The sequence below is a fragment of the Haliotis rufescens genome, unplaced genomic scaffold (assembly GCF_023055435.1).
Source record: "Haliotis rufescens isolate VD_foot unplaced genomic scaffold, xgHalRufe1.0.p SCAF_2, whole genome shotgun sequence".
In the NCBI taxonomy this organism is placed as follows: Eukaryota; Metazoa; Mollusca; class Gastropoda; order Lepetellida; family Haliotidae; genus Haliotis; species Haliotis rufescens.
Genome location: NW_025963890.1, coordinates 65759662 through 65772908, shown reverse-complemented (window position 1 = coordinate 65772908; position 13247 = coordinate 65759662). Strand labels below are relative to the sequence as shown.

Genomic DNA, 13247 nt, shown 5'->3' with positions numbered 1-13247 from the left:
CACCTTGAGACAAGAGATACTCACAAATAGCACTCTGGTCGCTCTTTACAGCACATGGTAGCAATAATATCACCCGTCGGAATCTCTCACTTGTAGAATCTCCGCTCTCAACAAAATATTTCACCACGTTGAGTCTTCCATTAAAAAGTGCGTGAAATATCGGCGCTTCTGTTAAACAACTGTCCCTTGTTTCAACATCGACACCATGGTCTTCGACAAGGAACTTAACTATGTCCAAGTGTCCAGCCTTACAAGCTAGACGTATCGGCCGAGCACAGTGACCAAAACGGCTGACATCTTCCTCTGGGTCAAAGCCAGCAGAAACCAAAGTTTTTACGACATCTAAAGATCCGCTTTTCACAGCCCTTCCGACAACATTGGATCCATGTTTGAAAGATTCGAGTATCCCAGAATCCTGTTTCCTTATAAATGTAATAATTCCTTCATTGTCACACTCCTGTATAAGTGTATGGAGCTGTTGAAAACATGGACTATCCTCTTGGTTATTTGGGATGGCTGGTTCTCTTGATTTGATAAATCTTTCCATTACTGCTGCATCATTAGTATTCATTACATGCTCAATGTAACGAGTTCTCAAGCCAACAATCGGACTCGCTGTCTGGGTCAATGGTACATACACCACTGCACCTGGTAGTAAATGCTACTGTTAATGTTTAATGCTACTGGTAATGTTAACTGCATGTAAATGGTGAAAGTCGTGCAAGTCTCTACTTTGTGTGTGTCTTAAAAGACAACAAAAGAGCGACCGGTCGTGTATAAACCAAGGGGAGGTAACTCTAGACATATCTTTTGTGACCTGAATAATATCTTTCTGTTCGTCTTCATATCACGACCAGGATTATAATGGAGCATTATAACATATGGTCGGGTATGCATAATTCATACAAACTTACCTGTGTTATTCATGTTTCAGTCTGTAACACAACACCACATTTGTTCAAAGCCGCGTGGTGGGGGAAGTGAATTTTACACCGCTAAACTGTGTTTCAACTCGTGTGAGCTTAAAGGGATACTAATGCTCCTCGCCCCTCGCCCCTCGCCCCACGCCCCACTCCCCACGCCCCACGCCCAGCCTATATATTGTAACTGGTGCAGTGAACAAAATGTTTCGCTGTGACAAATCAGTAAAATTAACAGGGACACGTGGCCTTTGGGAAATGGACTGACTTGAGTAACGTGCGGAGATACTTGCGGGAAAAGGGCTAAACACCAAACTACATCCATAGAGATATGAGTACAACGCTGGGGAAGGATGCCTCTTACTATGGCACCGTTAAGAGGTGGACAGCAGAATTTAAGCGTGGCAGGGAAAGCCTTGAAAACGACGCCATTCATTGAAGGCCTGTCACGTCAGCAACACCAGAAATTTACCAGAAAATCCACGATATGGTGATTTTCGACCAGCGAATGACTGAACGTTACTTCCGTTTCCCGGGAGAGAATACATTCCATTTCACTTAAACGTTGGCACTGAGGAAAGTATCAGCTCGTTGTGTTCCAAAGCTTCTGACGTCTGATCAAACGGGCACAAGGCACAACATCATAATCACATCATAATCTAGCTCTGTTTAAAGCTGATCCAGAAAAAAATGGTTTGCAACGATTTGTGATTCCCCACTTCCCTTCAAACAACAGTCAAAACAGACAAAGAAGGCAAAGACGGCCTCATCAGCAGTAAAGGATACGTCCTATTTGTTCTGTGATGCCGAGGGTGTCATCATGGTGGACTATCATCAAGGCCAAACAATGTAGACATCATATTAATGCATTTCGGAGGCGATTACGAGATGAAATTAAGAATAAGAGATATTGGAAGCCGAGAAAATGTGTGTTCTTCCACCAGGACAATGTGCCAGTGCACAAATCAGTCAAACAAAATATGCAAGAACTTGATCTCAGGCCACTGTTTATTTTACTGACTGGTCACAGCAAAACAATTTGCACAAGTTTGTGTGGATATACATTCAGTTCGTTATATGCGTGTTCGTTACAAACGTAGTTTACTGTACCTGTATGACATCATGTACTGTCCAAAACAAAGATTTTGTGTGGTATATAATACTAACTTCACACATGCAATAGGGCACGTGCAGGGTGGGATAAATATTGGGCGTGGCATTATCTCCCCAAGCCAATAGAACAGGTACAGGGTATGACATGGGTGTGGTATATTATCTTTATACATACTGAAGGGCGAACCCACAATCCGCATAGATTTTTGCAACTTTGCTCATCGAATTGTGGCGCCTTGGACGATTGGACCACTGGTGGCACGCTGTTAGGGTACTCATATCTGTTTTATTTATCAGACTAACACGTTTGGTTTTGTAACGACATCTTTTAATGGAAACTCAGGAGCTGTAGTTTCAATGAATACAGGGCTGGGTTATTGATTTCAACACATTCTTTCAAAATCATCCTAAAGTCTAGTCTTTGAAACAAAAAAGAAGTTTAAATCCATGTGACACCGATTGGAAGCTATTTGAATCAAACTTTCTAGGACTGCTATTTGTCACGCCTTTGAGGTATATGGTACATAAAGTCCATTCCAATGGACAAAGGTAACACTTAATCAGCACTTGTTTCACTGAATGGAAACGTCAAGATGTGATTGAGTTTAAGTTTGTCCTTTACTGATTCTGGCAGAGGAAGACCGTCGACAGTTGTGCATAGCCTCATTCCCAATCTACGACGAATATTTATACAGCAGAGGTCCAGTAGACTCCGAGGTTCACCAGCTCGAGGGTTCAAATTAACATACCTTTTGACTTGGGTTTGTTGTGGACCTTCAGTTGTAACCACTTCCTCCAGTGGGTCATAGCCAGCGCTGACCAGAATACGAACCGTATTGTTCCGTCTTTCGACGTCAATTTTATCAGGATTATTCCCAAGAGGTTTGAATGAAGCAAATCCCTCAGTATGGATTAGTTGGATATTGAGTTCTATCAACATGTAGCGGACAATGTCGGCACAGTTTTCTCGAATGGCCAAGGCAAGTGGATCTTTGTCATCAAGGAAACAGCCTGCATCTAGGTGTGCACCATGAGTACATAACAGCTCCACCATATCCACGTTCTTTTCTTGCACTGCTATGTAAAGGGGGAACAAGCCACCATACCTGGTATTGCAATTGTCGTCAACTTTGAAGCCCAAAGAAAGCAACCTTTCCACGACATCTAAATCACCACTTTTGACAGCACACCCTACAGCACGTATCTTCCCGCGATACTTTTTATAGTAATTCTTCGGAGTGATTTTGGAAGACTTCATCAAGGCTAAAGCAGTGTTAATGTTTCCTGCCTTTATGAGAGTGTGGAATTCGTGTAAATATTCAGTATGGTTAAAACAGCCTGAATGTTTTTTCTTCTTCCATTTGAAACATTTTGCCATATCCGTGAATACCTATGTTTGTCTGCTCGTTTTAAATCCAAATCGAGGGGCAATGCTGGAACCTGACCATGTCATTTGTCCATCTGTAAAACACAGACGCTGTGAGTGAGTACACTTCCATCATTATTCCATACCATCAGTAGATACTTTCTTTAACAATTACTGAGTTCACAAATGTTTCGGAATTCCTATGTTTGATCATCATTTAAATCCAATTCGGACTCCAAATCATATTGTCAAAGAATTGTGTGACAATCTGAGTTTGTATTGTTTCACGGCGCTTTTACCATAATTCCAGATCCATCACGGTGGATACCATCTCTTATCATGTAATGGGAGGGTATTCCGACAGGATAAAGCCATATATACGGATAAAGTAGCAAATATTAATTGAAAGGTCATGTAGGTACTACTTTGATCTACCTTCTGTATTTACAAACAAAATGGCGTCGCCGTTGTCAATCTAACCCACTCTCCTACCCAGAGTTCCATGCGGCCGGCAGCCAGCTAGCATAGTACCTCTGCCACAGGCCAGCGCCATGTGACGATTCGTCACATCTTTCACAGTCCATTCAAGATATTGCATATGCTTTTCACCCGTTTCATGTTTGACAAGTCTACACATTTTCATAAACAAATGTCAAAGAATGTCATTGAGAAAGTATGCAAATACGTAAAAATCTACTTGATTTTGCGTGGTTATCCTATGTTTACATTGGTTGTACGGCTCCACGTGCTGTCATCGAAGCCCAACGGAGAGCTAGCCACACGGTCACTTTGATGCATAAATATATATTGTCATGCAACTCACTGTCGCAGTTGTAGTAGCATATCTATATAGTTATGCAAAACAATATGTAAAGCGCCCCCAAATACTTGCATTAGTCTGTTCTATACTGATTTCTGAAAAAGCGCGTTTGTTTACAAACAAGAGAAAAGTCCGGTCACGTGATATGCAAATTAGCCTGTGGCAGTGGTGTTATGCTGAGTCACCACTGCGACGGAGTGTGAATCTAACCATCAGAGTCAGAACTAACCATCGGGAATCTGGGAAACTACTGGGTAACTGTTATCATTAAAACAATGGTCTAAGAAACTGCTAATCAGTGTTTAACTGGGTCTTAGCTGAGGTATTTTACAAATTTGGGCAACTTTGGAGATATAAATTGCGAAACAAATTAGCGACGACACTAGCCTGGCAGGATCAGTTTCCATATCTGTGCTTGTAGACCTCTGCGCCTTGGGGCCTTTTCCCCAATTTAAAAGTTGGATGTCCGAATTCTTACCTTGTTTTATTTTCACGCTGTGTGTCCATCTCACCTTGTCATTCGTTACGTTGTGACAGCAAAACCACTCTCTAAACAACATGTAACGGTTAGAGTAGCTTCCCTTTGATAAAGGGCAGTTACTCTAGCGGGTGGACGGATGGATGGCCGCGAAAGGATATTCATTGTGTCACGTGAAATATCCCTACCGGTACCTAACAAGCGGGGACGTTTCATCACCTCTCGTAATTGCGACTTAAAGGCAGTTCAGAGTTTGCAAAATCTTAAAAAATATAAATTAAAGTAATAACAAAAATATTTGAGATCACTTAAATTCGTATCTTATCATAGATTTTGATATGATTATATACAAAATCAACTTCAAAACAAATATTCTTGAAAGCTACGAGACCGCTGTTGGAAGCGAGGGAATACACGCTGGTCAAGTAAAAAAAACGAACAGTCTCGATTGACGAGTTAAATGAGAAATTTACACTGTGTTTATAACGAAACATTTTCAAGAGAATAACAAACGGTAAGACGCTATATTAACTTAATAAGTGACCATCTGTCAATATTTTGCCTAGTCAATGTGGAACTGACGTAAAAGGACGTCAACAGTTTGTGTACGGGCCAGACACTTTTGATAACTGGAGACAGTTCGCGGAGAGGTAGCTCTTTTATGAAAATATTTCATTCAAAGTGTTAAGTTCACTGCAGTTAAATAGCAACCGTTATGTTCACTGCAATGAAAATATCACTTTTTCTCAACTTCAGAAAACTCACACTGAAGGACATAATATCACAGTATTTGTAGGGAATTGTTATTTTGCCAATCTGAAGTTACGCCACTGTCAAAGAAACAGGTTTCAGTTGGAGTTATATTGCCTGTTGACATTGTCGGACTGACAAATTACTGATCTTCTGACGTAATATATATTAATGCACACATTCCAGGAAAACTTGCTATGTTTCAGTAATGTTTGTGAGAGATGAGAACAGGTTTTTCGACTACAGAATTTAAGAATGGCATTACAAGATAAGAGGTTATCGCCAAGGATCGCTAAATTCAATGTTTATTCCCAATACAAGATGTGTATCATCCCAAAACACACTCTATTAATTGACTTCAGACAACGCTACCATAGTCTACCCAACCGTTCTTTAAGGAGATATAACTACTGTGAAACTTGATATAGTCCCACTTTGGAGTAGATATCTATTGTTTTAATTTGAACCGAGCGCTTTACCGCGAAGTTTCAAATGTATAAATAAGAAAGAAATGAGAAAGTATGACAACAAAATCAAACGTTAACTGCTCAATATTGTCTCCGATCTTGCATCAGCGGTATAGAGTGACACTTCGTGTTAGAAATGAAAGGGGCGGTCGGGTAGCCTAGTGGTTAAAGTGGTCGCTCGTCACGCCGAAGACCCGGGTTCGATTCCCGACATGGGTACAATGTGTGAAGCCCATTTCTGGTGTCCCCCGCCGTGATATTGCTGGAATATTGCTAAAAGCGGCGTAAAACCATACTCACTCACTCACTCACTAACTATAAATGAAAACTTGTAATTAACAGTTAGTGACTTGATTCAACGCCGGTGACAGTGATGATGGTCTTTATGCAGACGTTCTACCATGAGTAAAGCCATCAAGCACGGGTATGGTGCTGACAAGTCACGAAGCATAAATCAGGGTGATTCGAACCCACGACATGGCAAATGTAGCTCGCAAATTTAATAACTGTCGTCGGAAACCAATGTGAATCTGAAGCAAAGTACTCGTGGGTCACGATGATAACTGTAATACCGATAGCTTAAAAGGGGGACTTTGCTCCACAGCCTGGTACGCGTTTCTAGTCCCGGGCCAGACGGCGTGATTAGCCCCATGGGGGAATCTCTCGTGAGGCACGTCCTCTATCCACCATGACATTTGAGTAAACTGACGACAAAAGTGGATTGTTAACTTCAACCATACCTGCTGGGGCTGATGTTTACCCAGGCCAAGACCCCCTTTAAGGATGAACATCACGACAGTTTGTACTATAACTGGTATAAGGCTACAAGTATTTTATCATTGTCCAGAAAAGACTTCCTGTCCTCATTCAACTGTCTGGTCAAATGTGGAGGGTTTGGTTGTGTCAAAGTCTACCTGAGAAGTAAAGCTGCGCATTCTTCCCCTAACCTGATAACAGTAAAACACAAACATAAGACATCATATCGTCCACATTCAGCTTACATGTGCATGCATACCTTCTCCCACAACGGCCGGTGACCAGAACACGCTGGTGTAGGAAGACTTGCACCTCCAGGGTTACACAGGTCTTTCCATATAGCGTGAACGTTAACAATTAATGTGAATATTTGGTTGACATGTTCATAAAAAGGCTCACTGATCTTCATTCAACTGGGGGTTGGCCTCTGTAGTTGATATGTGACAAGTGAGGGACGTTTAGGGGAATTCCCAGCAGTGTGGCTTCTCTTCACAATACCCTCACATGGAGTCAACCACCCGCGGCGACCCGGGGAAGAATGGGTCCCCGTGATTCTAATACTTTCCCTGAATGGCGACTAAATAGGATCTTGTGTTCAGGTGTTGTGAGCTGGCTGATAAGGTCACTGTGCCCTGGTGGTGTGGATTGATTGTTGATAGGCCGCCGTCATATTGCTGGAATATTGCCGAGTTAAACAACAAACAAACAATGGCGTGGATCGATTAGTTACAGATTGCCTTAATATAGCTCAGATATTTCCACACACGATCTTTCAGACAGTGGTTTGTTACGTGTTTGTTGTCTAACGCCGTAGGCCTGTCAATAATCGTGTCTGGACCAATCAAACCAATGACTGGTACATTGAGAAGCATCCTACAATATATAGGTACAATGACATGCATCAACCCAGTAACCGAGTCGATCCATTTGTTTGTTTGTTGTTTAATGCTGCACTCAGCAATATTCCAGCTATATGACGGCGGTCTGTATATAATCGAGTCTGGACCAGACAATCCAGTGATTGGTATCATGAGCATCGATCTACGCAATTGGGATACGATGACATGCATCAACCAAGTCAGCGAGCCTGACCACCCGATCCCGTTTGTCGTCTCTTACGACATCAATAGTCGCTTTTTACGGCAAGCATGGGTTCACGGGTGTAGTATGATTGAAGTCACCAGAAGTGTATGCAATAATATCATAAGGTGTCCACGATGTTTCCTCTTTGGTGATTTCATCACCTAGGAAGTTGACATTTGTTGGCCATCAAAGCATAAGGATCATGGAAAATGACCATCTTAACTTGGGGGTCTTTCTTCCCACGTGTAGCCGACACATTATGATGCAATTGAAGCACTGTTTAAAGCGACGTAAATCCTAACTCACTTCTTGTGAAAGAAAGAATATGGGTGTGAATACAAATAGCAGACACATACGTGTATAGGGCGGCTGTGATACAGATGGAATAGTGCTGATTGTGTGACATTGTACCCCTGCGGGCGGCTGTGACACAGATGGAATAGTTCTGATTGTGTGACATTGTACCCCGGCGGGCGGCTGTGATACAGATGGAATAGTGCTGATTGTGTGACATTGTACCCCGGCGGGCGCTGTGATACTGATAGAATAGTGCTGATTGTGTGACATTGTACCCTGGTACGCGGCTGTGATACAGATGGAATAGTGCTGATTGTGTGACATTGTACCCCGGCGGGCGGCTGTGATACAGATGGAATAGTGCTGATTGTGTGACACTGTACCCCGGCGGGCGGCTGCGATACAGATGGAATAGTGCTGATTGTGTGACACTGTACCCCGGCGGGCGGCTGTGATACAGATGGAATAGTGCTGATTGTGTGACACTATCCCCGGCGGGCGGCTGTGATACACCTGGAGTAGTGCTGATTGTGTGACACTGTACCCCGGCGGGCGGCTGTGATACAGGTATAACAGTGCTGATTGTGTGACACTGTACCCCGGCGGGCGGCTGTGATACAGATGGAATAGTTCTGATTAAATTATGGCTTTAACCGTAAATGATCTGTTTTATATCACACGTGTTTATATAATACTGAATCAACAATTGTAACAGAACAAACACAACCATGTACAAATAAATATTTTTAACAATAAACAAGCACTCATGGCTGTCCCGTGTACATTCAACTTGCAATTCACATGACACATTTGGCCCCTGGTCACAGATCTGTGTCATGCCGCACAAGTGTGTCTTGGTGACAAACATCATTGTTCCTTTCTTTAATGTGTCTAAGCATAAGTATGTTCTTCATCCTCTCCGGCAGAGGTAGACAAGTGACAGCCCCCGCGACTCTCCTCCCCAGCGTCTGGCGGATGGTGAAGGTGCACAGCGTCTCCAGACGCCGAGGGTTGCATACAATGTACCTCAACTCTTCTAACTTCGGCCGTCTGAAACACTCGGACTTCCGCCCGTTGTCCTTGAACGCATGGACTTCCCTGACAGGGCTGTACCCCACACCCACCATTAAATCCACCATGTCATATCGTCCTTTCTCCAGAGCTTCGTAAAAAATAGTTTTGCCTTCTGCATGTGGTATGAGAATTGGCATACCTTTTATCTTCTTTATCAAGAGTTGGGCGTTCAGTTCAACCAACAGATACCGGGCGATGTTGTAGAAATCCTTGTGAATTGCAGTGGCAAGAGGGTATCTTTGACGCACGTCTTGAATGTCTGGATCAGCACCGAACGAAGCTAACAGTTTCACCATGTCAAGCTGCTGCACGGTCTCAGACAGGGGCGGACATCCATAAAGTTCGTATGGTCCATACGTCAACACTTGGAACATGGGCGTTTGGCCTAATCGGTTTCTATAATTCACATCGGCTCCAGCATTTATCAGATTTCGCGCAAAGACGTCCTTTTTTGAACACACAGCGTCAAACAGTGGTGTTTGGTCTTCAGTGTATCTGTCGCGGTGGTTGGCACTGGCACCCTTAGATAGAAGATAATGGCAAATAGAAGCGTGTTCATAACGAACCGTTTTATGTAATAATGACGTGGCTCTTCTAATAACATCCTCAATGGAAATTCCACTTTCAACAAAATATTTCACAATTTCAAGTCTACCTCGGACCACAGCGTCCTCTACTGGCGGTGAAGTATAGTCGTCGCTCTCCATACTTACACCACAGTCTTCCACGAGGAACTTGACTATGTCCACGTGACCAGCTCTACACGCCATGCGTATTGGTGATTTGTGACGATCGAAATAGTTTTTATTATCAACACTGAACCCAACAGAGCGCAGGGTTTTTACGACGTCCAAGTAGCCGCGTTCGGCTGCACTTGCGACAACATGATAAGAATTATTGAAGAACTCTGGCTTCACGTGCTTATCCTTCAGCAGATCGCGTATACCGTCAGTGTCCCTACTGTACACGAGTTCCTCCATCAGACGCAGTCTCTGGCGGTCATTTAAAAGTACTTCCCTATATTCTAATTTGAAAAGTCTTTCCATTTTGTGTATAGTCAAGACGTTGATCGACTGGTATTTGATAATAAATGATTGGTCAAGATCGATTTCTTAAACATAAATAAATGGTTTTCACTTTCCTAATTTAATTACCCATTCCAAGGGGTGCTAGCGCTCGGAAATGGTGTAACCAATTTAGTGGTTGAAGCTTTGGCTCGATTCCACAAGGGTGTGATCATTGTGATGTCATTGGACCCTTGGTATCCCCAGCAGTGATTATATGTCAGCAATTTTTAAGCAGCGTACTACTAAAGCACTTGCGTACACAGGTCTGTCTATTTTGAGAAATATACATTCGACATGTACATATTATCAATATACCAGAGTTTCATCAGCGCATTCAGTCGATAACGGTGTCTATCATAGTCTGTAATGTGTACGGGGCACTTGAAAATGTCACTCGACACAACCGGAAGTGTTTATGAAAAACAGCTCAAATCAATCAGCTCACGTCCATTTCTAACCGAAAAACACAAAAGAGATTGACACAGGTCCACAGGTTAATGTCCTTAAATATCCGACAAACATCGGAAAGATAACAGTGAAATAACATCTTAAATGACACAACACGAGCGAGAAATAGTGTCGACGACCAAACAAAGGGACGTAACTCTAACTACAAGACATTCTCTTTGCATACGTTTACACATAGTCTTCGTTCACCGTTCGTACCTACCAACCAGTTTTAGGGACGCGTTCAAATTATTTTATGGTTTAATCTTCAACATAATTTAGTTATACAAATTGACACCAAAAATTCAAGCCAGTTCATGTTTTCGTATTAAGCATTGTAAAATATATAATGTTTTTTTAAACACGGGATAGGTTCGCCAAGTGATTTGTAAATCGTCTTCCTAAAACTCGCAGTGCACTCATGTTCAATCAGTGTGCACAAGTGTACATAACACAGTGTCTCTGTAATAAATGTTCAGACATGCCTAATATATTGGTGTTGTTATAACTAAGTTGAATTGCGGAAGTCCTGCAAAAGAGAGCCAGAAGCCTGAATTTCGAAACGAACTTTGTGAAACATCATAGTCGGCGCTTACAGGCATAACTGTTTAACAGTTTTTGTTTGTTTGTTGTTAAAAGTCGCACTCAGATATATTCCGGTGGTCTGTGAATAATCGAGTCTGGACCAGACAATCCAGTGATTGATAACATGAGCATCCGTCCACGCAAATGGGATACGATGACATGCATCAACCAAGTCAGCGAGCCTGACCACCCGATCCCGTAAGTCGCTTCTTACGACAAGCATGAACCCGGATCTTCACGGGTCTGTTTAACAGTATATGTTTTTACAGATACATCAATTTGCGGGTGTCTGTTTACCAACATAGGTCTTTACAGGCATATCTGTTCACTGGCTTATTTATTTACAGGCATATTTATTTGCATACATATCTGTTCACTGGCATATTTATTTACATGCATATTTCTTTACAGGCATATCTGGTTACTGGCATATTTATTTACAGGCATATTTATTTACAGGCATATCTGGTTACTGGCATATTTCTTTACAGGCATATCTGTTAACTGGCATATTTCTTTACAGGCATATCTGGTTACTAGCATATTTATTTACAGGCATATTTATTTACAGGCATATCTGTTTACTGGCATATGTATTTACAGGCATATCTGTTTACAGACATATTTACCGCACCACGTGTGGTTTTTCCTACCGACCGCTGATTTTTGTTCAGTGATCCGTTATATCTATGTGTATTTTAGCTATGCTTTGAGGTCGCCAGTGTAAGGACGACCTCGTGGACATTCTGGAGAATTGCTATATCAAGGGGAGAGTACTCTTGCGAGTGACAAAGGTTCGTGTCGGCACCGTTTGGCAACAATAGTTTATTACTGTAAACCTGTTTTCAAAATCAACAGTCTCCATAACCGGGTCCAGACTGGGGCGCGGGGATGCGCACCCGTGTTTTATAAGACATCTTACATGCCTCTAGTTGTCAGTTCCTCTACAACTTGGGTTGGTTGGTTAGTTGTTTTACGCCGCACTCAGCAATATTGCAGCTTTATGACGGCGGTCTGTAAATAATCAATTCTGGACCAGACAATCCAGTGATTGACATCATGCGCATCGATCCACGCAATTGGGATACGATGACACGCATCAACCAAGTCAGCGAGCCTGATCACCCGATCCCGTTAGTCGCGTCTTACGGCAAGCATAGGTTGCTGAAGACCTATTCTACCCAGGATCCTCACGTGTCTTGGGTTTTCCTGACACACCCAGTTGACACGTCGTGCTAATGACTGAAATTCAGTTATATGCAAAAAATAAATAATTTGTTGGCAGTAGTCAAAAAACAATGAATAGTTTGTTATGTGGAAAATACCCAAACGTCAATTTTATGTGTGTTAATGGTGGAATTGAAAATGATTGTTTTATGGTGCTCGGTAAATATAAAGTTTGTTGGATACAGCCGGGAAAAATTAGAATATTATAACCGCAACACCCAACCAGCTTACACAATAAATGGATGCTCTCCTTTCGTCCTCCAGGTAGCAATAGTGACGGACCGCGCGGTCACCCTTACATGAATGGATGAAGCGTCGTATAATCTGCGTTATCGTCTTGCTTTCCACTTCTGCAATTTAATAATGGATATCTATAGTTTCGTTTTGTTTGTTTGTTGTTTGCCGCAGCACTTAGCAATACGCAAGCTATATGACAACAGGCTGTAAATAAACGAGTCTGTACAAGGCAAACATGTGAATGATTTTAATAGCAACAACGCATCATGCGTCGGAGAACGATGATACATAATCACCCGGAACACCCTCGATCACCCCGTACAGCCACCATCAGGGGGCAGGGGATCATTTCCAACCCGTACACCCCGCGGGGGGGGGGGGGGGGGGGGGGGGCGTATATAATCGAATTTGGAACAGGCAACCTCCTGACACCACGAGCTTCGCTACGCAATTTGGGATACATCATCAATCGAATCATCGAGTCTGACCACCCGATCCCTTTAGTCGCCTCTTATGACAAAACGTGGGTTGCTGAAGATCAATTGTAACCCGGACTTCAC

General features: G+C 42.6%; 1 protein-coding gene and 1 long non-coding RNA gene across 2 annotated transcripts; both read right to left on the bottom strand.

Annotated features, from left to right (window-relative positions):
* Window positions 1-1914: 1914 nt before the first annotated feature.
* LOC124134533 lies at window positions 1915-4841 on the bottom strand. Its single transcript, XR_006861109.2, has 2 exons — window positions 4698-4841; window positions 1915-3494 (listed from the first exon to the last, which is right to left on the bottom strand). It is a non-coding gene; the product is annotated as an uncharacterized LOC124134533 (long non-coding RNA).
* A 4030-nt stretch (window positions 4842-8871) lies between these two features.
* LOC124134505 (ankyrin repeat domain-containing protein 1-like) lies at window positions 8872-10170 on the bottom strand. Its single transcript, XM_046499351.2, has one exon. It carries the CDS (start codon window positions 10168-10170, stop codon window positions 8872-8874), a length of 1299 nt encoding a protein of 432 aa, XP_046355307.2.
* Window positions 10171-13247: the final 3077 nt, after the last annotated feature.

Coding starts and splice junctions, on each gene's coding strand:
- LOC124134505 (XM_046499351.2), bottom strand. CDS start 10,170: ATGGAAAGACTTTTCAAATTAGAATATAGGGAAGTACTTTTAAATGAC.